Source organism: Anolis carolinensis, chromosome 5 (assembly GCF_035594765.1).
Source record: "Anolis carolinensis isolate JA03-04 chromosome 5, rAnoCar3.1.pri, whole genome shotgun sequence".
Taxonomy (NCBI): Eukaryota; Metazoa; Chordata; class Lepidosauria; order Squamata; family Dactyloidae; genus Anolis; species Anolis carolinensis.
Genome location: NC_085845.1, coordinates 164,774,921 through 164,798,717, shown reverse-complemented (window position 1 = coordinate 164,798,717; position 23,797 = coordinate 164,774,921). Strand labels below are relative to the sequence as shown.

The 23,797-nt window shown below is 37.9% G+C and overlaps 1 protein-coding gene across 8 annotated transcripts in view; it reads right to left on the bottom strand.

Annotated features, from left to right (window-relative positions):
- cfap54 (cilia and flagella associated protein 54) overlaps positions 1–23,797 on the bottom strand; it is a 156,291-nt gene that overhangs the window by 47,768 nt on the left and 84,726 nt on the right. For 6 of the 8 annotated variants that reach the window (XM_062982835.1, XM_062982828.1, XM_008110880.3 and 3 more), the window contains 12 exons: positions 21,551–21,774; positions 21,329–21,461; positions 18,039–18,117; positions 17,148–17,297; positions 15,277–15,477; positions 12,484–12,571; positions 11,308–11,514; positions 7,731–7,797; positions 3,123–3,305; positions 1,743–1,829; positions 1,135–1,257; positions 612–665 (listed from right to left, as the gene is read on the bottom strand). In XM_062982835.1, coding sequence (XP_062838905.1) covers positions 612–665; positions 1,135–1,257; positions 1,743–1,829; positions 3,123–3,305; positions 7,731–7,797; positions 11,308–11,514; positions 12,484–12,571; positions 15,277–15,477; positions 17,148–17,297; positions 18,039–18,117; positions 21,329–21,461; positions 21,551–21,774 — 1,596 coding nt within the window. The remainder of the gene's footprint in view (positions 1–611; positions 666–1,134; positions 1,258–1,742; positions 1,830–3,122; positions 3,306–7,730; positions 7,798–11,307; positions 11,515–12,483; positions 12,572–15,276; positions 15,478–17,147; positions 17,298–18,038; positions 18,118–21,328; positions 21,462–21,550; positions 21,775–23,797) is intronic. The other 2 variants (XM_062982833.1, XM_062982831.1) reach the window with 2 other exon arrangements.

The following is a 23,797-nucleotide window of genomic DNA, read 5'->3' as shown; positions in this document are numbered from 1 at the left end:
AATTAAAATCAAATCAAAAATCTTTATTGCGAGCATAGGCCAGCATAAGGAGAGTAGGATACAGTCTCATAGAAGCACTGTACATTAAAATCTAAAAGGCTAAAAAACAAAGGTATGTTGAAGCCTAAAGCACAAAAAACTATTTAGAGAAGGGAAGGGACTAAAAAGAGACGGAGAGGGAGGGAGATTGATAGGAACATTCAGGACACAAGTCTAGGGGGACTGGGAAGAACTGATTTACATTTCAGTTAGCTGAAAGTTAGATTGTTAACTTTTGGATCCAGTCATCACCCGGCAGATTTTAAATGCTGCTAAACAAAACTTGGCAGCATTGTAGATTATATAATTGGGTTGGCATCTGAGAGCAAAGGGTACTGTAAAATTGTTCTGAACGGCCTGGGTAATTATACAGTAAAGGCAGGATGAGTCTGGATCGAATGTCCCTGTAGTTCAGTTGCTTCCGACTCAAAACTTTGAATGGTTATACAGTCAAGAAAAATGTAACGGATTTAATCTTAAGGGTTAGTCAAATGGGAGCTGAATGTGTATAAATTAAGTTGGATTCAGCTTAATATATACATTAATTGCTTGGAAGACCACATATCTATTACCTGTAGATTTACATTTGTCAGGAGAGGTTGTGATGAATCAAACTTTGGAAAGACCTAAAATTAGTAAAGTACAATCATGAGCAGTATATAATAGGAAAGTGTTTGTTTTCAAAGGAATTTGGAATAAATTAACAAAATGACAGAACTTTTTTCTAATCCGGATTAAAATGTATAATATGACCAAACTAATTTAAAAGGTCTAATTGTATTTTCATTAATAATCTGGTTGTCAAGCATATCTCTATTTTCATTTTGTATTAATTAAACTTGATATGGTAATTCTTTGGCTAAATCTCAAAGGCAGAAATAATGGGAACCCTATCACCTCATGTTGACATTTAAACAAACAAACAAACAAAAATCAAAAGAAGAACAGATCTATTAAACCTTTCTTAGAAATGTATCTGGCAAGTCTTGCCAATAAAAGACACCCTGAAATAACCCAAACACTTGAGTGAATCATACAAGGGATCAGTAATATCCCCTAGCATATTACTATTTAAAATGAAGCAATCAGTTTTACCGAGGGTTTTGGAGCTGGTTTATAAGTAGATGGTAGTTTCCATGGGATTTTCTCCCCACGGTTAAGAATGCACAGTTCATGGAAAGCATCAGAGTAAAGTCCTAAATCTGTAAGTACTTTAATCTAAAAGAAAATAGTTTAAAATTCATTATTAGCTTTCTTGTAATGTTCACAAAAAGCTCTATTCAGAAAGGTAAATGCACAACTAGCAACTTAGAACAACCAATGGCATAATTAGTTTTGGGAATGATCTAATTTAGATATTTATTTATTAAATTTATAGCTCTGCCTAACTAAAATGCAGTTTAAATAAGAATAAATATAACAGAAACAGATTAGAAACACTTCAGCAAAATTAAACACCCCCCTTCAGCAATAATGCAACTTAAATGCCCAAATGCTTCCCCCATTAAAAAGAGACTATTGTAGAAGAGCCAACTTATTTCTTCTGACCAGAGTTTCTAAGGCCTCTGCCACGTCCCACCGAAATATCTCGGAATGCCAAGAGCAAGGAAAAGACTTTTCTGAAAATGTAGGCATCATAAATGCATCATGTTAAATGATCATTGAACAATATATGTTGCTCAGCTATTATAAATGTTCATTACCTTGAGAATCCTGCCTTCAAGACATTTATTTGCATCCCGACAAATTTCACAAACGAAGTATTGATATAATGTAAATAGTGGCAATATCTACAAAGAAGTAAGAAATTTTTATGAATATTTATTTACAGGTATAATTTAGTAAGTGTAAGAATAGTGTTTAAAATCTGAACAGAAAAATACAACATTAAACATAGGGAAAATAAACCCTTAAGAAATCATAAATAAAGTGTCAGATCTGGATATCTATTTTGTCAGATCTTTTCCATTTCAAAGAAAGAAAGAATAAAAGTCTATTTCCTCTGACAAACTCTACATTCTATCTATTAGAAATGTAATAGACTTCTATAAAAATGTTTAAGGCTGCAATCCTGAATGCCCTTATTCAATCAACTGGAATTTAGTGCCTCGGTTTAAGAGAATCTTAACCTAATCATGTGAAACCATCATGTTCATGAAGCTACTCAGCTTTACACAAGAATAAATTTGAAAAATCTTTATCAACAGTATAAAGAAAAATATCAAGCTGACAACCATCTGGTTTCATACTTTGTCTGGCAGTTTTCAGCTATTTAAATAGCTTCATATAGGAAGACAAACAGGAAAGGAAATGCAGCAGAGCAGAAGAAGCAAAAGCGCAAGAGACAGGTATGCTGACTATTGAAGACACTGAAAAAAATATGGCATACAAAATTCAACACTGTAAAGATGCAATTCAATGAACTGAATGGTGCATATTCTCAATGACACAGCTGGATTTCCAGTGAAGTGCCAGTTGCTGTGGTTGACAACTAGACAACTCACTCTCAATGGCATTAGTCAGTAAAAGAAACTGTACCCTTACAAAATTCCAACAAACTTTAATTCTTATTAACGTTTATCTTATAACTGAAAACTGGTATTTGAGAATACTAAATGAACAGAAACGGTCAACAGCAGGAAAGGCTTTCATCTGTTTGTACTGAAAATTTCAACAATAGCAAATATGTAACTTAGCTTATCCACCTGAGCCATCTGGATTCCATGACAATAGTAATAACATCCTTTGCACCTGATCTCTGCTAGAGGCACATTAAAATGCTGACAATAAGGATTTAACAAAGGAAATCTTAGATCAGAATTAAGGGACAGAAATAACTGTCATGCAAACATCTATAGAGGTTGGGACCACTTTTATGCAAATATTGTTAATTACCTCCACTACATTCTATGGGGCTTACTTCTAAGTAAACACCAACAGGGTGGGAAGTTTATCCAAACTTGATGCATAACTACATGCTTTGCGTGTCCAGGAGTCTCCACTAAAGGCAAAAGAGCTGATTCATCAAATTTATTGCCCAAGAGTAAAAATGTACATGACTTACATATTTCATTAGTACTTACTATTAGATTTTGTTTGGTGTAGTGCAATTCATATAGAATGAAATTCAAACTTGCAACAACATTTGCAACATCAGCTCTGTAATAATCCGCAAACATATCAATGCCAGGAATTAAAATATCTGTTTCATATTGTGCGAAGTCACAATCAGCTTTAGGATGTGGGAGTGAAACACTGAACAGAGACTGAAATTATTTAAAAAAACAGCATTTAAATTCAATCCATAAGTTTACAAATTTTAAAAAAAAAACCCAATAAATTCTACTGTTTCATACAGCAGCAGATAAAATATTAACATTAGTATTTCAGGAAAATAGAATTGTGACAATACAGAAGAATATCTAGCTATATTATTTGTTTCTCGTTTTGGTTGTGATTTATTTTTCCTAATTATGTGGAGGGTAGCCTGCAATATTTTGCCGTAATATCAAAACATGTTAACATTTACGTAATTCCAAGGAATATGCATAACACTTTGCACACCAAACTGTTCCAATCTTGCCTTGAATGCTCTAGTTCAGCGGTTCTCAAAGTGCGCTCCGTGGAGCCAAGTTCCTGAATGAAACAGGTTATCTAAATCCATTTCAATCTGGCTTCAGACCTAGTTATGAGATGGAGGCAACTCTGGTTACCTTGACAGACAGCCTATACCAGGAACTGAACAGAAGAAATGTGTCTGTTAATTTTGCTTGATCACTCAACAGCTTTTGAGATCATCATTCACAGTATCTTTCCTAGATGAAACGTTGGGGTGTTAAAAGATAATTTGGAGAACTCCTGTTCAACAACCTAGCTGTTGGATATGGAGCTCCTCAGGACTTGGTTTTGACTCCCACACTACATAAAACTGTTGAGTGATTTTATCTGGTGTTTTGGGGTCTGATGTCAACAGTATGCTAATGACATCCAGCTCAATTTGTCCTTTGCACCTAATTCAAAAGATGCTGTTTTGGATCACTCTGCTGCTTTTGAAACCATCAGCTGTTTTGGATCTATCTGCTTTCCTTTTTCTGACAAGTAAAGATCTTTTAAGCAGGCATTTGGTAATTCATTGGTAGTACAAAGGAGTTTTCTTCGCTATAAGCTACTATGGCTCTCATTTCAGGAAGGATATAAATCAAATGAATGAATGAATGATGAATCTTTCACTGAAGTACCATCTCCTGGCAGTCCCTGAAAGCCAAAAGAGCAAGTACGATGTTTGTGCTCATGTGGGACTTGTCTAAGTTCTTTATATGTCTAAATCCGGAGGAAGATTTGTAGTCAAAGTAAGTACTGGTCGTAAAGGTTGTCTGCAGCCACCTGAAACATATTTTAACAGTCTACGCAGTCCTGTCTATCAAGTTAGGTCCTTTGTAACCTCAGAAAAGGGAACCTACACCTGAATCCCTACCTGAAATGGGGGGGGGGGGGGGGGAGATAAAAGACAGAGTGGAACTTTCTCAATACAGGCCACTGTCTTCCCTACCTGAGGTACATATCCTTTTTATCCTGCCCGAAGTGGCCATGAGTAAATCTTGTTCATTCACAATTACCATATATACTCGAGTACAAGCCGACCCTAATATAAGCTGAGGCACCTAATTTTACCACAAAAAACTGGGGAACTTATTAACTGGAATATAAGCCGAGGGTGGAAAATGCAGCAGCTATTGGTAAATTTCAAAATGAAAATAGATCCCAATGAAATTATATCGAGGCATCAGTATGTTAAAGGTTTTTGAATATTTACCGTATTTCAAAGAAAAACAATAAACTAGCTCTGTAAGTGGAAAAGTAGGGTCAACAAAAACAATATGATATTAACAATAACTTAATAATAATAATAATAATAATAATAATAATAATAATAATAATAATTAAAAAACTTCATTTGTACCCTGCCTTATCTCCCCATGGGGACTCAGGCCAGCTTCCAACATAGTAACAGGCAAACATTCAATGCCCACATAAACAATGCAGAGCTAGATATAGATCTATAATTATATATACTATTTTCACATATGCATTTCCTCTGAAATGTTTGCAAGCCCTATATATTTATATTCATGTCTATCTATCTAGACAACTCTCTCTATATAGATAATTATATCTGTATAGGATTTACAAAGACTTGCAAATATGTGAGGTGAAAATTCATATATAAAATAATATATACACATAGATACAGATATACAGGTAGATGGAAATCTCTAACTATCTATATGTACAGTAGAGTCTCACTTATCCAACATAAACGGGCCGGCAGAAAGTTGGATAAACGAATATGTTGGATAATAAGGAGAGATTAAGGAGAAGGCTATTAAACATCAAATTAGGTTATAATTTTACAAATTAAGCACCAAAACATCATGTTATACAACAAATTTGACAGAAAAAGCAGTTCAATATGAAGTAATGCTATGTAGTAATTACTGTATTTACGAATTTAGCACCAAAATATCATGATATATTGAAAACACCGACTACAAAAATGCGTTGGATAATCCAGAACGTTGGATAAGTGAATGTTGGATAAGTGAGACTCTACTGTATATAGGATTTGCAAAGATTTGCAAACATATGAGGGGAAATTCATACATAAAATTAATATAGATAGATAGAAATATAACTGTACATAAGGATTGCAAGGGCTTGCAACGGGAAATGCCTATATATCTGTAGCAGAGATTAACAAATATTTCAGGGGAAAATGCTTTTATAAGGTTAATGGGTATATATATATTCTTCTTCCTGACTTGCAAGGGCTTCTTTCCCTTTTCAAAACATTCCCTTAGTTAAGAGCAGGGGTCCCCAAACTAAGGCCCGGGGGCCGGATGCGGCCATCCAAGGTCATTTACCTGGCCCCCGCTCTCAGTTTTAGACTTAGGTTCCCCCAAAGTCTGAAATGACTTGAAGGCACACAACAACAACAGTCCTACTTAACTTGACTATCTCTTTGGCCAGAAGCAGGCTCACACCTCCCATTGAAATCCTGATCGGTTTACAGTATGTTGGTTAAAAGTGTTTTTATTTTTAAATATTATATTGTTCTTTCATTTTCTAATATTGTGCTATGGTAATAATATAATATATTGTGTATACATATAATATTGATAATAATATTATAATGTAATACAATATAATATTTATTTATTTATTTATTACCCTGCCCTTCTCACCCAATAGGAAACTCAGGACAGCTAATAATAAAAATATAATATAATAATATTGTATAATAATATTAATTATATATTATAAATTAAATGTAATATTACTAATAATATTACGGTATAGTGGTATAGTACAATATAGTAATATATGCTGCTAATATTGTGCTATGCTAATAATATAATATATTGTATGTACATACAACTTGTAAGCCGCTCTAAGTCCCCTTCGGGGTGAGAGAGGGTGGAGTATAAATGTAGCAAATAAATAAATAAATAAATAAATGTTGGAGTTTTTTTCTGCACTACAAATAAGACATGTGCAGTGTGCATAGGAATTTGTTCATATTTTTTTTCAAATGGTAATTCAGCCCCTCAACAATCTTGAGGTACCATGAACCGGCCCTCCACTTAAAATGTTTGGGGACCCCTGGTTAAGAGCGAGGGAGGCTTTGGGAAAGTAAACACTGATAAGGGAGGGTAAGATGAGAGATAAATACGTATATCATCTCTTGCAAGCCATGGTGTCCAGGCTCCGCTCCCAGTTTGACCTTAACCCAATTATAAGCCGGGGAGGCTTTTTCGGCTCATAAAAAGGGCTGAAAAACTTGGCTTATCTTCGAGTATATACGGTATCTTGACATGACAGCAGTTACCCAAAGAACAATATGTTTTCAGAAAAAGACTTCAATGCACAACTCCCCCTCTGGGGCTAGAAACTTTGCATGTGAAAGCAAGTAAAGTACTGATCAGATAATCCACAGTGATCACCATTTTGTGTCTATGGATACTGGTTCTAGACTCCTCTCAACTCTGATAGATGACAACAGCATGCTGCTCACAAAGATAACCTTGTGGCCTTCATATATAAAAATCAGTACTAGGTTGCTTAGTAATATCTTTTTTCAACTGTAATACATTTCAAGTTTTCCAGAAAATTTGTCTGCAGATATCAAAACACTGAAATAATATTTTGTTCTTTTTGTGTACCTTCTAGGTATTTCTGAACCTATCACAGTATTTTCTTGGAAAGATTTGTTCAAAGAGATTTGCCATTGACTTCCTTTGAGACTGAGGAAGTAAAAATTGCCCAGGCCAGCCAGGGTTCCATTGCAAGCTGGGGATTTGAATCCTGGTCTTCCAAAGTCCAAGTCAAACTATTACATCAATTAGTATTCCATTCACTATATTGTTGCATGATTCTCCATTTGCATATTAAAAGCAAAATAAAGCTATACACTTACAGAGGGTAAAATATTTAAAATAGCTTATATCACTTTATTATGTATTTCGCTTCAAGCACTTCCCAAAAGCAGTGAGAAGGAGAAAAACTCTGTGGAAGGTATATTCCACATACTCTGTGGGCAAGAAGAGAACACATTTTTCCCCATACACTTCAAGTGAAACTTCACAGATTTTGCATTCTCAAGACTTACCAGACATAATCTAAATTAAAATTACCTTGAATAGAATAGAAGATAAAATGCAGGTTCTGGTTCTTAGTTTGATATCGTACAGTAACATGTGCCTAGGTGCAAAAGGGGGGATAAAACATTTTACATTTCAACATTTCTACAATAATCAAAATTTAATACTTCTTTTAATTAGAAAATTCTTCTCTTCTACAGATTTCATCACATAATGATGCATGTATATTCAATAGAAATTCAATAGAAATAAGTTAAATCATTCTCATTACTTTTTGGACACACCATGTATGCTAGAATTATAGAATCGTAGAGTTGGAAGAGACCTCACAGGCCATCCAGTCCAACCCCCTGCCAAGAAGCAGGAAAATCTCATTCAAAACACCCCCGACAGATGGCCATCCAGCCTCTGCTCAAAAGCCTCCAAAGAAGGAGCATCCACCACATTCTGGGGCAGAGAGTTCCACTGCCAAACAGCTCTCACAGTGAGGAAGTTCTTCCTAATGTTCAGGTGGAATCTCCTTTCTTGTCGTTTGAATCCATTGTTCTGCGTCCTAGTCTCCAGGGCATCAGAAAACAGCCTTGCTCTCTTCTCCCTATGACTTCCCCTCACATGTGTATACATGGCTATCATGTCTACTCTCAGCCTTCTCTTCTGCAGGCTAAACATGCCCAACTCTTTAAGCTGCTCCTCATAGGGCTTGTTCTCCAGACCCTTAATCATTTTAGTTGCCCTTCTCTGGAAGCTTTCCAGCTTGTCAACATCTCCCTTCAATTTCGGTGCCCAGAATTGGACACAGTATTCCAGGTGTGGTCTGACCAAGGTGGAATAGAGGGGTAGCATGACTTCCCTAGAGCTAGACACTATACTATTTATGCAGACCAAAATCTCATTGGCTTTTTTTGCCACCGCATCACATTGTAGGCTCCTATTTACCTTGTTGTCCACGAGGACTCCAATATCTTTTTCACATGTACTACTGTGAAGTCAGCGTCTCCCATTCTGTATCTTTGCATTTCATTTTTTTCTGCCTAAGTGGAGTATCTTGCATTTGTTCCTGTTGAACTTCATTTTGTTAGTTTTGGCCCTTCTCTCTAATCTGTTACAATTGTTTTGAATTCTGCTTCTGTCTTGTGGAGTATTGGCTATCCTTCCCAATTTGGTGTCATCTGCAAACTTGATGATCATGCCTTCTAACCCTTCATCTAAGTCATTAATAAAGATGTTGAACAGAACCGGGCCCAGGACAGAACCCTGCGGCACTCCATTCATGACTTCGTTCGCTTAACCAATTACAGACCCACCTAACCGTAGTTTTGCCTACCCAACATTTCTAAGTAGGACATTCTCACAGTCTGACATGTCTGCCTCAGACATGGACTGGAACATCAGTGGAGAGCACTGCAAACTGGGAACAGATGTGGTGTGCCCCAATATGACTCTTTTTCCTTCAAAACAGAAGGTCTATTCTCAGTTTAAAAGGTTACAGAAGGTAGAGCTATCCCAAGCCTCTTCATTTCAGGGCAAATACCCAGAGTGGCTCCTTATGATGTCACAGTGTCCTAGTGTTGTTACACAAAGCAGTCTATTATGTATCCATGTGGAGTATGCAGTTCAAATAAAAACACAAATGTAACAATGCTGAATGAATATATACTGAGACAGATGCATGCTGAAACAGACAGATACACCCTCAAAGTTGAAATTGTCTGCTTCTCTATCTGATTGTATTAATTTAATTATTGCTATTGAGGACCAATCCTGTTTTTCCACACTGAACCCAACAACCAATACATCAATTTGTCTAGCATAGTGCCAGAACCAGGAAAGGAACTTAAGTGTAGAAGGACATGGTCATGATAGCAGCCCTATATTTGGAATTCTGGCACCAAACTGAATTAAGGTTCATTCAGATTAGATTTTTGCTCAGAAAAGTAAAACATATTTGGAGGATAGCTAGAAGATTCCAGCAACTATAGCAATAAAGAGGAAAGTGCTGTACATTTTCATTTTACACAAATCCAATACTGACTTAGTCCTCCAGGGCACTTTAGTAATGATACTTTCATTCTTCTGTATCAAAAGTATAAAGAACCTCCAAAGAACTGAAGCAAAGTCAGATGTTTATAATAAGATTTCTCCACAGCAACGTCCCTAGCACCGAAAGGTTCTTTGATGCAACAAGGAACAGATTTTCAAACACACTTTTATGTGCCCCCTTTCCCCTGGAAGAAGGGAATATTCTGTCTTCCTTGTCAAATTTTAGACTAGCTCCTGCTGATTCCTTAACAACTGGGTGGTCTTTTTGCTTAGTTTTTGACACAATCAAGTTGAAATGCAAGACTCACAGAAGCCTGTATCATCAGCTTGAAAACAGCTGAGGAACCAATGGAGTAATGGGGCCATCTGGTGGTTCATAATGGATATAGTAATAGTAGAAATATGCCTGCTTTGGAGATAAGTCATAGAATTGGAAAAGACTGCAAGGAACATCTTGTTCAACATCCAGCCATGTTGGATAAAGCAATCCTGAGAGATGAACATCCAACCTCTGTTCACCATACCACTGTCAAATAATTATTTAAGAAAATTTTACCACTTCATGACATGAGACAATAAAATTGTTCAAGACCGCCAAACCCTAGCTCCCCACATCTTTCAGACTGATTTATTTTTGCTAGCTTTCTCAAGATTTGCATTTTAGGAATTCTAAGCTTCTCAACAAACCAAGGGTTTCCTCTTCCTTGGCTCAGCTTCGTCTTTCCTTATTCATTGTCCCATACTCTTGGATTTGTCTTTCTGAGCACTTTTACATCTCAATTGAATTTTTTTATTATTTTCCATGGTTTTGGGGATGTTAGTTTGACATTGTTTTTTAGTCTTATATGTTTTGATTACATTTATTGTTCAGTTTGCTTTATATTATATTGTAACTTGGTGATTTTGTCTGTTTGCAATTTATCTAGATGATTTGTTTACAACTGTATTGTATAGTTTTGTGATTTGTTATTCCTTCTTCTTCTGTGTATGCTTGGGCCCACTATTTTAGTTGTTTTACTATAAGGCACCATCTACATTTGACGGTGGTATATAAATCATAACAAACATCATGATTATCATAATACTTGAGATATTACGCTACTACTACTCCTTTCCTGTTTGGTGTATTTCAATGAAACAGGTTATACCCCTCTAATACCACATTCCAGTCATAAAACTCATTGTATCTGGAGTGCATCTACACTGCAGAATTAATGCAGTTTCATTAACTGTCACAGCTCAATGTTATGGAATTATAGGAGTTGCAGTTTCACAAGTTATTTAGCCGTTTCTGCCAAGAATACTGGTGCCTCACAAAACTACTAATTCCATAGCATTGAACCTTGACAGTTAAAATGTTGTCAAACTGCATTAATTCTACAGTGTATGTACCCCCAGGTTTCAGTGATACCCATTATTCATATGTCCTATGTTGTATTAAGAATTTAAGAATTTTATCCTTCAGAAATGATATTCTGATCAAAATATTACAAAAAGGTAAAGGCATAAGAACATATATTACTAAAGTAAAATAAGAAGATATAAATTGAAAATGTTTTAAAATACTCACCGAGCTATTTTAGCTGCTAATATTGCTCCTTGTAAACATCCCCAAATTCCAGCTCGAGAAACAAATTTTTCACAACAATTCTGGGATGTATTTGCTAAGTTCCCAGTTTCATTTGCTGACAAGCCAGCTACCTCTTGCCAATTACAAAGGGAATCATTTATTTTGATGGCTGTATCAAGGCCTTGACACCAACATTTGAAAGCTGCTCTGTAATACATTTTTAAAAATCTATTATATTGTTGACATAGATCAAAATAGAAAATAAACATAGTATTTTGTTTCACATCACTCTCACATAGACATCTAATGGCTTCCAGACAATTCAATGAGAAGTGTAGAAATGGGAAAATTAGATACATAAGATGCAGATAAACAGAACACAGACAGTCTGGAATGGTTAAACACTGAAAATAGACTTTCAGTGTCAAGTTGTAGCAATGTGTCTGCAGTAAATAATACAAAAAAAGAGGTAACTGGAAAAGAATGGGATGCTACTCTAACTGATTCTGCTTCAGCTGTTTATGCTTGCTTACAACATGCAAAATAAATAGAAACTGCCTTCTGAAGAGCAAAACAGGGGGAAACAAGGAAATCAGAGAAACCTACTTCACCAGCTGCCCCACATTTTTAAAGCACAGATCCGACAACCAAAATGAAAATTATAAGAAAAGTTGAGCTTATGAAATAAAGAAAAGTATCATCCTCTGATGCATTTTTAAAGGAACTTTCAAGATGTCTACAGAAGAATACAAGTGTAATTTTTTAAACAATCAAGGCTTGTTTGACCTTTTTGTTTTGTTTTAAATGTACCTATTGTTGGTTCTTGATAAAAAGGCTTGCCAAAACACATTGAACTACTCTTCCTTTTTGTGCTGAGAGAATGTTTCATATTGTGTCCATGTTATATCTGTCTCTGATACCATTTTTTTAAAAGAAGAAACCTTAAGAACACATCTGATTTATCATCTAAGGTATACCTGCAATGGTTATCTTCCCATATTATGGGAAACATTCTCTTTCTGCCTGTGAAACACACTAAAAGATAGTATAACTATATGAAAACTGTTCATATTTATACGCTCCATCTCCCAATCCTTTAAGCTATTCCTTTACCTAATCATGTCAAAACTGAAAATTTCAGATACGATCACCTTGCATTTATTGCACTCAACATACCTTTTGTTTCCTGTGGAAAAATGAAGATTTCCAAGTTCGTGGAAAGCTTGTACTTTGAGGCCTTGCTTGTTATTTGTGTGAAGAACTTCTGTTTTTCACCAGGTTGAGGGAGAAAAGTTCAAAACATTAATATACAATAAATACTGAATATGTTTAAGTAAGTAATTAATTATTAGTTTAGTATTTTGTGATGCTATCTGTATAGTATAAAACAATTGGGACTTACAACAAAATGCTGCAGGACTCTAGAGCAATCCATCACATTATATGAAAACAGAGAGAACGAAAGAGACAGATAGACAACCAGTTGTCCAGGATCCCTCCCCCCCCCAAATAACCTGGACACCTGCTCACCCTGACCCTATTTCATTCCATGGCAACCAAAATGTACATTGAGTGTTCTTCTCCTTAAGCTTTCCCCCACCCCCAAAACTTTTCTGAACTTCTGCAAATCTTAGAATTCCAAAGAAAAGTTGTTTCTTGTTTCTTAGTAGTCCTATTTTTGGATACAGTCCTGTTAGCAACTGTTTCAGTAATTAGGAAGCATTATTTTTATATTTATGTATACCCTGTTTTCTCAGGGGCAAGACACAAAGTGGCCAATGACTTTAAAGCAATACAATACATAAAACAGAATCAACTTATTGAATGATTAACAAATGTAATTATTAAAATGGAATAATAAAATAAATAAGTGGATGAAAACAATTCAGCACCTTGTAGGTTGTCTCTGTTTTAACTTGATATGCATATGGTTCAATTTTGCATCCAATTTCTTTTCAAGAAATAAAAATTAACCTAAAAGTAAGAATTTACAACGCCAATTTATTTAGAATGGCTAAGCAGTTGCCTTCACAAGCAAATGACAAATTTGTAATTCAAAGAAAATGACCTGTAAGAAACAAAAAACTATTTTTTTAAAAAAAGTTAAATAATATGGTGTTTAAGACTGAGTTTAGTTTTCATCTATAGAAAGAAACTCTATCTACAGTTAAAGATAAAAACTCATTGAATGGATTATGTCTTATCAATAGATGTTCCAAGAGCATTTCCAACAAGAAAACCATATTGGCTAGAGAATTTGCGGTGCTGTGTTCCAAAGCAGTTACGTCTCCATGTTAAGAGAGACACATGCTTGTGTGCATGTTCACTAAAATGAAACAGAAAGAGAGAAAGTAATTTTACTTCTCTTTCTCCTGAACTGTATCTACCCAAAACTTACAAGAACTCTGCATTAGTAGGCACTACCACATATAATAGAAATAGCTCCACCAACAAAATGATCTTGGACCCTGTAACATCTGGTACATGGGTTGTTTCCTTCTCCTCTGGTTTTTCTTCTTCTTTTGTTTCATGTCTTTTAGTTTCTACTAGCTTGGGGACCCAGCAATGCCCAGGTCATTTGAGAATGGTATTATTTGTCTTTTAATGTTATGTATTCTGTTTGGAGTGGGTGAACTACAATTCCCAGAATCGTGGCTGAATCCTCCCCAAACCCTGCCAGTATTATAAATTGGCCATTTTGGGCGTGTGTACCAGGTGTGCTGTAGTACTCTCTGGATGGGGAGTGAACAACTGCAACTTCCAGATTCCCAGGGCAATTGCCCCGAAATTTCTATCAGTAACCACAGCAGGCAATATTCAGTCTGTGTGCCAAGTTTGATCTAGATTCATCATTGGATGGGTTCAGTGGTCTTTGGATGGAGGTGAACTACAACTCCCAAAATCAAGGCCCCTTCCCACAAATACCTGCAGTATGTTCAGTAGGTCATGAGGCTTCTCTGTGAGAAGTGTGGTCCTAGTGCATTGTCGGTGGGGGTCAGTGTTTATCTGGCTGCAGGTGAACTATAACTCCCTTTTTCCCAAACTTGTCCAATATGTTGTATTAGTTATGGGGGTCTGTGTGCCAAGTGTGATGCTCATTCATTGCAGGTGAACTATAAATCCCAACACCTACTACTCCTCAACTTTCAGTCCAGTTCCCCTCCAAACCCACCAGTAGTCAAATCTGGGCATATCGGGTCTGCATGGCAAGTTTGGTCGAGAGCCATCATTGTTTGAGTTCATAGCGTTCTGGGTGTAGGTGAACTACAACTCCTCTATATTCCCCAGTAGGAGTGACAGTGCTCTGACTTGATGCAGGGTGAACTACAACTTCCACCATGTGGAGTCAATCCCTAAACTCCTCCAGTAAGTTTAGTTGCAGCTCACTTCTGCTCTGTTTGTTATGCAGAGAGATTGGAAAGGAAAGGGTAGTGGGCAGGGCCATGCAAATTCCACAGCAATGGAGAACCCTGGGATGCCTGCCTGTGGTGGAAGAAAAAGCAAAATCTAGGATGAAATGGCCCCCAAACTAAAGCATTCCTTGGGTGGTTTGGGAAGGACATTGGCAGGGGCTGGGCTGCATGTTCATGGAGCTCACTGTAACCGCAATGTCAGTGCAAAGGGGTGACTTGCTGGATTCTTAACCCTGGGAAGTATAGCCTGTTTGTGGAGGCCGGAGGCTGTCTGTGTGAGCAGACATCCGTGCCACATACATACATACGGGTTTAGATTTAGATTAGATTTAGATTAGATTTAGATTAGATTTAGATTAGATTTAGATTAGATTAGATATAGATATAGATTTAGATAAGATTTAGATTTAGAGTAGATTTAGATTAGGTGTCTGAAATCAAGGAATGTCTTGTTTGCTCTTTAATTTATTTTAGGGCTCTCTAATAGCCTTTTTTCCTCTGAAAAGCAGGGCAAAACACTGTAAATAAATAAGAAAAAGCTGGAGAATAATCTTACCAAGTGTATACTCATACGAAGCAACAACTACTGATAGTTTTGATCGTGGAATGCAGTTGCTTTGAACCACACCAAGACAACTAAAAGTTTCTTCTGAAAGATTGGGTGGTTCTGGTTGGTATGTCAATTCAGCCCCCAATATAAATCCCACTTTTCCACGTGAAGACATTTCTTTTGTTCTGCTTGACCTTTCAGAATGTTCTACATTATAAAAAAAAATTATATATTTAATATACTCTGTCAAAGAGATTTGACATAGTGAGGCAGAAATTAACAGTAAATACAAGATAAATTTTTAGATAGGCAGTACTTTTCTTACTCATATGTTAGTAATTCTGCTAGCTGAGCCCTCCACTGCCACCTGACTTGAAAGACCTGCCAACAAAGCAATATGCCAATAAAACTATTCTGCTGACTATGATCTGATAGAAGAACCAGAAAAAGAATGGGCAACATAAGGGAGGATCAGTTACACCAAATACATTCATCTGTTCAATGATACAATTCAACCAGCACAAAATTAGACTGGGTGAAAATAGACCAATGTAATTTTCAAGAACTCTAGGCTTCAATTCAGCATGACATCTACTGGCCTGCAGTCGGCTCAGTAAATTCTTGGCCATCTTGGTTAGCTAGAATTTTACTCTCAATTCCAACCCTCACAATACATGTGAAATAATTGCGTAGCCATCTTGAGGAATGATCAAGAATTATGAATGTGGAATTAGCATTAAAATGCTCAAGTTGCACACACTTAAGATAGGTGCTAATTAATTCAGCATAGCTTCAAATTATTGAATCCATTGGACTGGATTGCAGCTATAACTACTTGGGATTCATCAGGACACTATGATTATACAGTAAAGATATGGCAATATGGAGACTGGTAAAGTGCAGGAGCTGCAGACCAAGCGTCAATAATCTTCGAGGGAAGATTGACACTTCTTGCAGATCGAAAAAAACTGCCACAACCACCAGGTATTGGATGAAAACCTGAAGCATGGTAAAGAGGTCAAAACAGAGGGCACAGACATTGAAGTAATGAGGACCAGAAAACAAGATGAAACCAGAAGGCTTCTACTTACACTCTTAAAATGCTTTTTGCAGTCCCTTCTACACTACCATGTAAAATCCAAATTATCTGCTTTGAACTCGATTATATGGCATTGTAGACTCATATAATCCAGTTCAAAGCAGATAATGTGGATTATCTGCTCCGATAAACTGGATAATATGGTAGTGTAGAAGGGACCTGTGTTTTATCATAGATTTCCATGTGGAGCTTCTTTGAGATGCTGTCATTCCTCTATACCAATACTGGATAGCCTGCATTCAGTAGGCAGACAGGCTCAACCAAACTATTCTTCATGTAGCAAATCAATTTTATTAACATATTCAAAGTTTTATTGCTAACTGAATTAGCATAAAAACTGAGGGACCAAGGCTAATATACAAGTATACCTCAGTTAATGAAGTGGCTGTATTCCTGGGAATTACTTCTTTAACTGAAAGTTTAATACCAGAGGCAGAAATAAATTGGAAATAATAGAAATAGGTTCCTGTACTACATGTTTCAGCAAACTTTTTATTCAAAATTAATAATATGTGCAATTAGCCCTCTACCATCTACATCTTAAAAATACCATCCCCCAATCACCAAAAATTTAAAAGCAAGTTTTCATTTTGTCATTTTATATAAAGGATATCATTTTACAACATTAATGTATATAATGGGGCTTGAGGATCCACAGATTTCAGTATCCATGGTGAGGAGTTGAAGAAAGGTGCTGGAATCAAACTATAGCAGACAGCAAGGGCCTACTGTATACATATACTATTGTTATCTATGAGAAACTACAACAAATACTTGCCTCGTGTGTGAGCAAGAAACAGTGAAAGCAGTTTCCTACTATATTTAAGGCATCTGCTGTGATATTTTGATTTTTCTAAACTTTCATTGAAACATTTCAATGAATCAGAAACATCCAAAGGAACAGAAACCAATGCTCTTGCTGTCATATCTGAAATGAGCCAATAAAATTACTTAATATGCCTGACATTATAGGAAACAATGTGTAAACAAACATTTACAATAGAAAAAGTATATATAAAGCTGATTACATCTAACTGATGTTCAAGTGATCATCAGTGCATTCATAAATATAATCTGCGCTTACACTGAGCACACTCTGAGAACCTTCCATAGCTGTTAGATTTTGGAGATAGCCTGACCCTATCCCTCTTAAAACACCTGCACGAGATGTCATACCCTCAGTTCTAAAAATCATCTAACTCAGTAGAATACATATGAACTTTATACGTGTCAGCATATAAAAGTCGGCCAAGTTGACCCAATATGATTATTAAATCAAATGCTTCTTTGAAATATGGTTCTTTCTTGATTTCACTCTCCAGGAAAAGGAAAGAGTAATTAGATCAAACTGCATTCATTCTATGGAGTAGCTACAGCCTCAGATTCACAATTTGGGTATACTCATGGAGGCCTAGGAATGGCTAAGAATGCTTTTACATCTTTAAAGCATTTGTCAGCTATGCTCATTCCTGGAGATGAGTGATCTTGAAATTCTGACATATGTTCTGATTACATCCCATTTGGATCACTGTAATACACTCTACATGTTGTCCTTTAAGAGTGTTTCCAAGATTCAAAAATAAGTAATACAATCTTAGTAGTCCAAAAGGGTATGAAGAGGAAGTCTTTTGCTGATAAAAAGAACTTAAGTCAATAAATGAATTCTTACCCGAACTATCAAAATTGTCTTCTTCAGCTGATTTGGCAACAGAACATAGCTGATTTGCAATAAAGTTTCTGCAGCGCACCTAAGACAGAATGTTTCTGAAATAGTTATGTTTCTTTGAGACACCAGACTTGGCCACGGTAGTGCATGCCCTAGTTACATCTCGACTAGACTACTGCAACAAATTCTACGTGGGGCTGCCTTTAAAGAGCTCTTGAAAGCTTAACTGGTGCAAAGATCAGCTACCAGGTTACTAACCAGAGCGCCGAACAGGGAGCAAACAACTCCCATGCTACGGCAGCTCCTCTGGCTCCCAGTTTGCTATGAAACAAAATTTAAAGTCCTGGTCATTATCTTTAAAGCCCTAAACGGTTCAGGTCCAGACTATCTGGCCAACCGCCTCTCTTCATATGAACCTGCCCAGACACTGCAATCATCAGGGGAGGCCCTCCTTGCGCTCCCACCTCCATCTCAAACCTGGTTGATGAGGATGAGAGAGAGGGTCTTCTCTTTAGTTGCCCCCCCCCCCCCCAACCTCTGGAACTCCCTTCTGAAGGAAATCAAAATGGCCCCCTTGTTACCCTCCTTCAAAAAGCAGTTAAAAACCTTTTTTGTGCTCCCAAGCATATGGAGAAGCAGATGGTTAAGATAAGGTTCTAAAATTTTAAGGCTTTTAAATAATGTGGAACGGGATTGGGATATGGTTTTTAGCACTATAGGCACCATTTAGTGTGGTATTGTGTTGTATTGTTTATTATAATTTTTTATTATCAAATGTGGTTGGGTTTTAAATCCTTTTTATTAAGTTATGTTTGTAGAGTGTGTACTTGTTGGCATTGAATATTTGCCTTTTATGTTGTCAGATGGGGTGGAATATTAATAAAGCTTTATTATTATATTACACTATTTTTGAATTGAGGTGACTAAAAACCCAGATTTTTAAATCCTTAAAATGTGACTTCTAAAAATGTTAAGAATTTTCAGTTCTGACTACAAACAGAAAGTCAGTATTCATTTTCTAAGCATGGGGACATTTCTGTGTTAATTTTCATGCATTGCTGTTTTTAGTCATATGGCTTACTCAGATACACCAAATGTGTGTCTACAGACAAGAATTTCGTTATGGTGCACACTCAGGGCTGGCCCTAGGTAATTTTCAAGTGTAAGCAAACAGAATTTTGGCACACACCCCAAACCAATCACTGAAAATTAAAAGCGTTGGATAAGCGAAAATGTTGGATAATAAGGAGGGATTAAGGAAAAGCCTATTAAACACCCCCAGAGGCCGATCCCCACGTGGGGCCTCTCCCCCTCCCTCCTCCGGTGTCTGCCAAACGCCTTCCCAATCCTGGTGCAGTCCAAGGGAGAAGAAGGTCCACTCGGTTGGGGTGATCCCTCCCTCCCCTCCGTCCTGTGTGCCTCCTCCATGCTGCCTGTTCTTTGCCACAGGAGCCACGCATGGCAGAGGGAGGAAGGAGGCCGGGTGCATCCGAGGCAAAGAGAAGGCAACGTGGAGGAGGCGCGCAGTTGGGACAATCCCTCCCTCGCCTCCTCCATGCCACCTGTTCTTTGTCACAGAAGCCACGCACGGCAGGGGGAGGAAGGGGGCCAGGCAGCCGGGTCCATCCGAGGTAAAGAACAGGCGGCGTGGAGACACGTGGTTAGGGCGATCCCTCCCGCCCCGCTGTCCTGTAAGCCTCCTCCACGCCACCTGTTCTTTGCCCCAGATGGACCTGGCCGCCCGGCCTCCTTCCTCCCTCCACCACACACAGCTCCTGTGACAAAGAACAGGTGGTGTGGAGGAGGCACGCAGGACAGAGGGGAGGGAGGGATCACCCCAATCGCGCACCTCCTCCACATCACATGCTCTTTGCCTCGGATGGACCCGGCCGCCCAGCCTCCTTCCTCCCTCCGCTGCGTGCAGCTCCTATGACAAAGAACAGGTGGCATGGAGGAGGCGCGTGGGATGGAGGGGAGTGAGGGAAGGAGGGCGTAGGACTCTCCAGGACTGTGGGCGGTGCAAGGCAAAGGTAGGGGGTTATCTCTACCAGGCCCGCAAGGGAGTGGCGGGACGGAACGATGGGCGGGGCGGGGGGAGAGTTGTTGGCATGTTACCTGCTCGTGCCCGGATTGAATACCTTCCAGGCGCCTCAACAGCACCCCTAGGGATTTGGCACCTTCCACAATTGCGTATTACGTGTATAGCTTCAGCCGCCCCTGTGCACACCCCTTTTTTCTAAGTTCAGAACTATGTTTTATTAATTACAAGATGCTAGAGCTTGTTTTCTTCATCTAATTTTTTATTTATTCCAGAAAATTGCCTTTTTAAAATAAGCAACAACCCTGCTATCTTTCAATGTTGATAACTTTTCATTTGTGGGTATCTTGCTTGTGACAAAGGCTGTGACATCAGATCTAAGTCAGCCCTCCGCATTTGCGAGTTTAACATCTGCAGATTTTATTATTTGTGAATTTGATTCATATGTTTTCTCTGGGAATTTCTTCAGGGCAATTCTATCACCAACTTCTACTGGGAGTTGATCTGTAAGAGTTGCCTTAGAAGACCTAAAGGTTCCTAGAGAAGTGCTCTCTCAGGTAAAAAATAGTGAGTTTAATTTGCAGTTTTTCTACTTCTGCAGAAGATTCCATACTCCTAACCTCTACAAGATGGGAGGACCTAATGTCCTTACCCTCTCCCCAGTTTACATTCATATGTTTCTCCCATAAAGAATCTTCAAAAATTTTAAATTAAAAAAGAATGAGTATGTAAGTGCTAATTCTATAAACTGTATAGAGCTAACAGAGGTTTTTTCAATAGAGGTTTATAGAAAATGACAAGTAATCTTGTAGATAATTTTTGCGAAAAATATTAAAATTGCAAGATAATTCAAAATGTCTAGTGTCATTACAATTATACAGAGAAATATAATTTTTTTAAAAAGGCTAATAAACAGGTCCAAGAGTAAATCAAACTGAATTATCTCTAGAAGCCAAGATGACTAAACTAAGACTGTTGTATTTTGGTCATTTCATGAGAAGACATGATTCACTAGAAAAGACAATAATGCTTGGTAAGAGGAAGGCAGTAAGAAAATGGGAAGACCAGATACCACGTGGAGAGACTCAATCACAGAAACTACAGTTCTGAGTCTACGAGACCTGAGCAGGGCAGTTGATAACTTGGAGGTCTCACATTCATAAAATTGGCACAAGTCAAAAACACCTTCATAGAAATTAATAAATTTGAAATGTAATCTTCCACCTACTTTTTCATATTTAAAATACTTTTTTACCTTCTCTCCAGTATCAGTTACAAGATGTCTGAAACAAGGCTGTGGACCTTCAGAATCACTGAAATGTATTTTTTTCTGCAACTGTCTCTGAGCAAATACCATTAAAGGAGTAACTTGCTCTGTATATCTCTCACTGAAAAGAAAAGACAAATAAAAATATTAAATTGAAAGACTAAACATATTCCAAATAAATAATCTGGAAATATTTGACACGTTGCTTACTGTGTAATTGTGTTAAACTGCATGGCGATGAATACTAGAGATTCCCATTTCTTCAAGTGAAATAGAATCTCAATAGTTCGAAGGACCATATTACGTACTCTATGTAAAGTAACAACATTCACATCATCAAACGGGATTTGGAAAGAAAGATCAGAACCACCATCGTAATCACAAATGCTTCCTACACAGCTTGGAACACAGAAATCTCCTTCAGGATCAATTATCTGTGAATTAAAAACAGAGTATTAAAAATGGCATCCACCTTTCACAGTAGTTTTCTATGTTCAGATGTTTAGATCCTGTTATGTTCTAGAACTGGTTATAGTTCCAGGCCTCCTGTTGTGACTGCGCCTTCGGGGATTATGGTTGATGGTGATGGGATTAGAAGAGGAAGGAAAAACCCTCGTGATGAGGGTTCATTGGAGGAGTTGTGCAGGAAACGGCTTAGAGAACTCAATGGGGAATCTTCTGAGGAAGATTCAGATGGGGAGTTTGGGGAAGAAATGGATGCTGGGGAACAGGTGGTGGCTGGGGAAGTGGGCACTGAATGGGCACAGCCACCAGAGATGTCTGGGGATTTGGGGCCTATGGATATTACTGAACCGGGTGTCTGCAGGAGTAGATCCCACTTGGGATGCTTGGAGAAGGGAGGATGGTTCTTTAAGTGTTCATGGGGCTAAGTATGGGCAGGATGATTGGGACTCCGATGAACTATTAGGCACTCCTGATCCACGAGCCCTAGCTGTGTGGAGTTTGGACTCTGAGTAAGATCTGGGACACCTGGTGTTTGGGTGTGAGTGTTTGGTCACCCAAGAGGAAGGGGAATAAAATGGGAATGTTTGGCCATTTCACTTTGCGTGTGGCAAGGTGTTGCTGAGGCGCCATTGGGATTTCTGTGCATTCATGAAGACTGGACTGGGACTGTGCTTCTGATGTAAGTTATCTGGGATTGCTTTGCAACGGAGGGCTGGAACTGTGTGGGTTTCCCTGGACTGCACTCTGATTACTATTTCTAGCTGCTGTTACCATCGTTGCTTGGCTCTTTGTGCCTTTTCGTGGACTTGGTTTTGATGACTGCACCCTCTTCGGACCCTGGATTGGAATTTGACCTTGCTTCTGTCTTCGCCCTTTGATTGACGACTACTCTCGCTTTTGACTACTGGCTTGCCCTCCGGATTTCGCTGCTGCCTCCTGACCTGACCTTGGATCCTCCTGACGACGTCTCTTCACCCTCCTCTTGGAGCTCTTGGCTTTATCTGCACCGTGGAAGCAGTTTACTGCATTTCTAGTTTGTTTGTTTTCAGACCAGTTTGGTGTTTTCTTTTGGGAACTGTCCCTTTAAATCCACAGAGCCGGCTGGCTGTTACAGTAACGGTTTGGAACCAAAAGTGCCTTTTGCACTAAGTTTGTTTAGCTTTGTTTTTCCTGCTTGGAGTTCCGGATTTCAGCTGCTCATTGCAGCTTTTGGAAGGTTTCAAGTTCTTGTTTATTTAGCCTATTTTTTAGTAGTCAACGCAATTTGTTTTCTAAGCTGAACTGAAGCGTCTTTTTAGTTTTATTTGAATGCCTGCGTGGATAAACAGCTTGGCTTGTTAAGACATACTTTTGAGTTATATTTTTGTTCGGACTGCTCTTGAAACATTGATAGTGAAGTGTTTCAAGTTATCTTCTGTGTTTATGTTTACTTTTTGGCTTATCTCCTGAATAAACTCTGTTTTGTTCGTTAATTGGCGTCTGACTCTTGACACCTCCCCAAGACTTATTTGATACTGAACACTGACAGACATTATCGCTGTAAGATTAGCTTTTTTGCTGCAAAATAATGCAACAATGCTATATAGCAGAGAAACATTCCAGACCTTTTGCTAAGGGGATCAGCATTTCCTGATCGGCAACTATAGAACTGAGCCTCTAAACAGCTACTGTATTTCTTCAGTTCTAAGAGGCACTTGTTTCCTACATAAACATCTCTTTATGGGGTGCATCTTAGAATCACAGGTGTATTGTATGTATGTTTATTTGTGGGGTGGTACTGAAATTAGGGTGCATCTTACAATCAATGATATCTAACAATTGAAAAAATGAGGTAATTCTACCAAGCCATAGTCAACAATTCAATCCCCCGCAGCTGAACAAATGGGGAGCCCTGAGTTGAAGTGCACCCATCAGCACAGCTGATGGAAGATGAAAGTTAGAAGCAGCTAGAAAAATCAGAGTGTACAAATATGACCTCCCTCCTCCAATGAG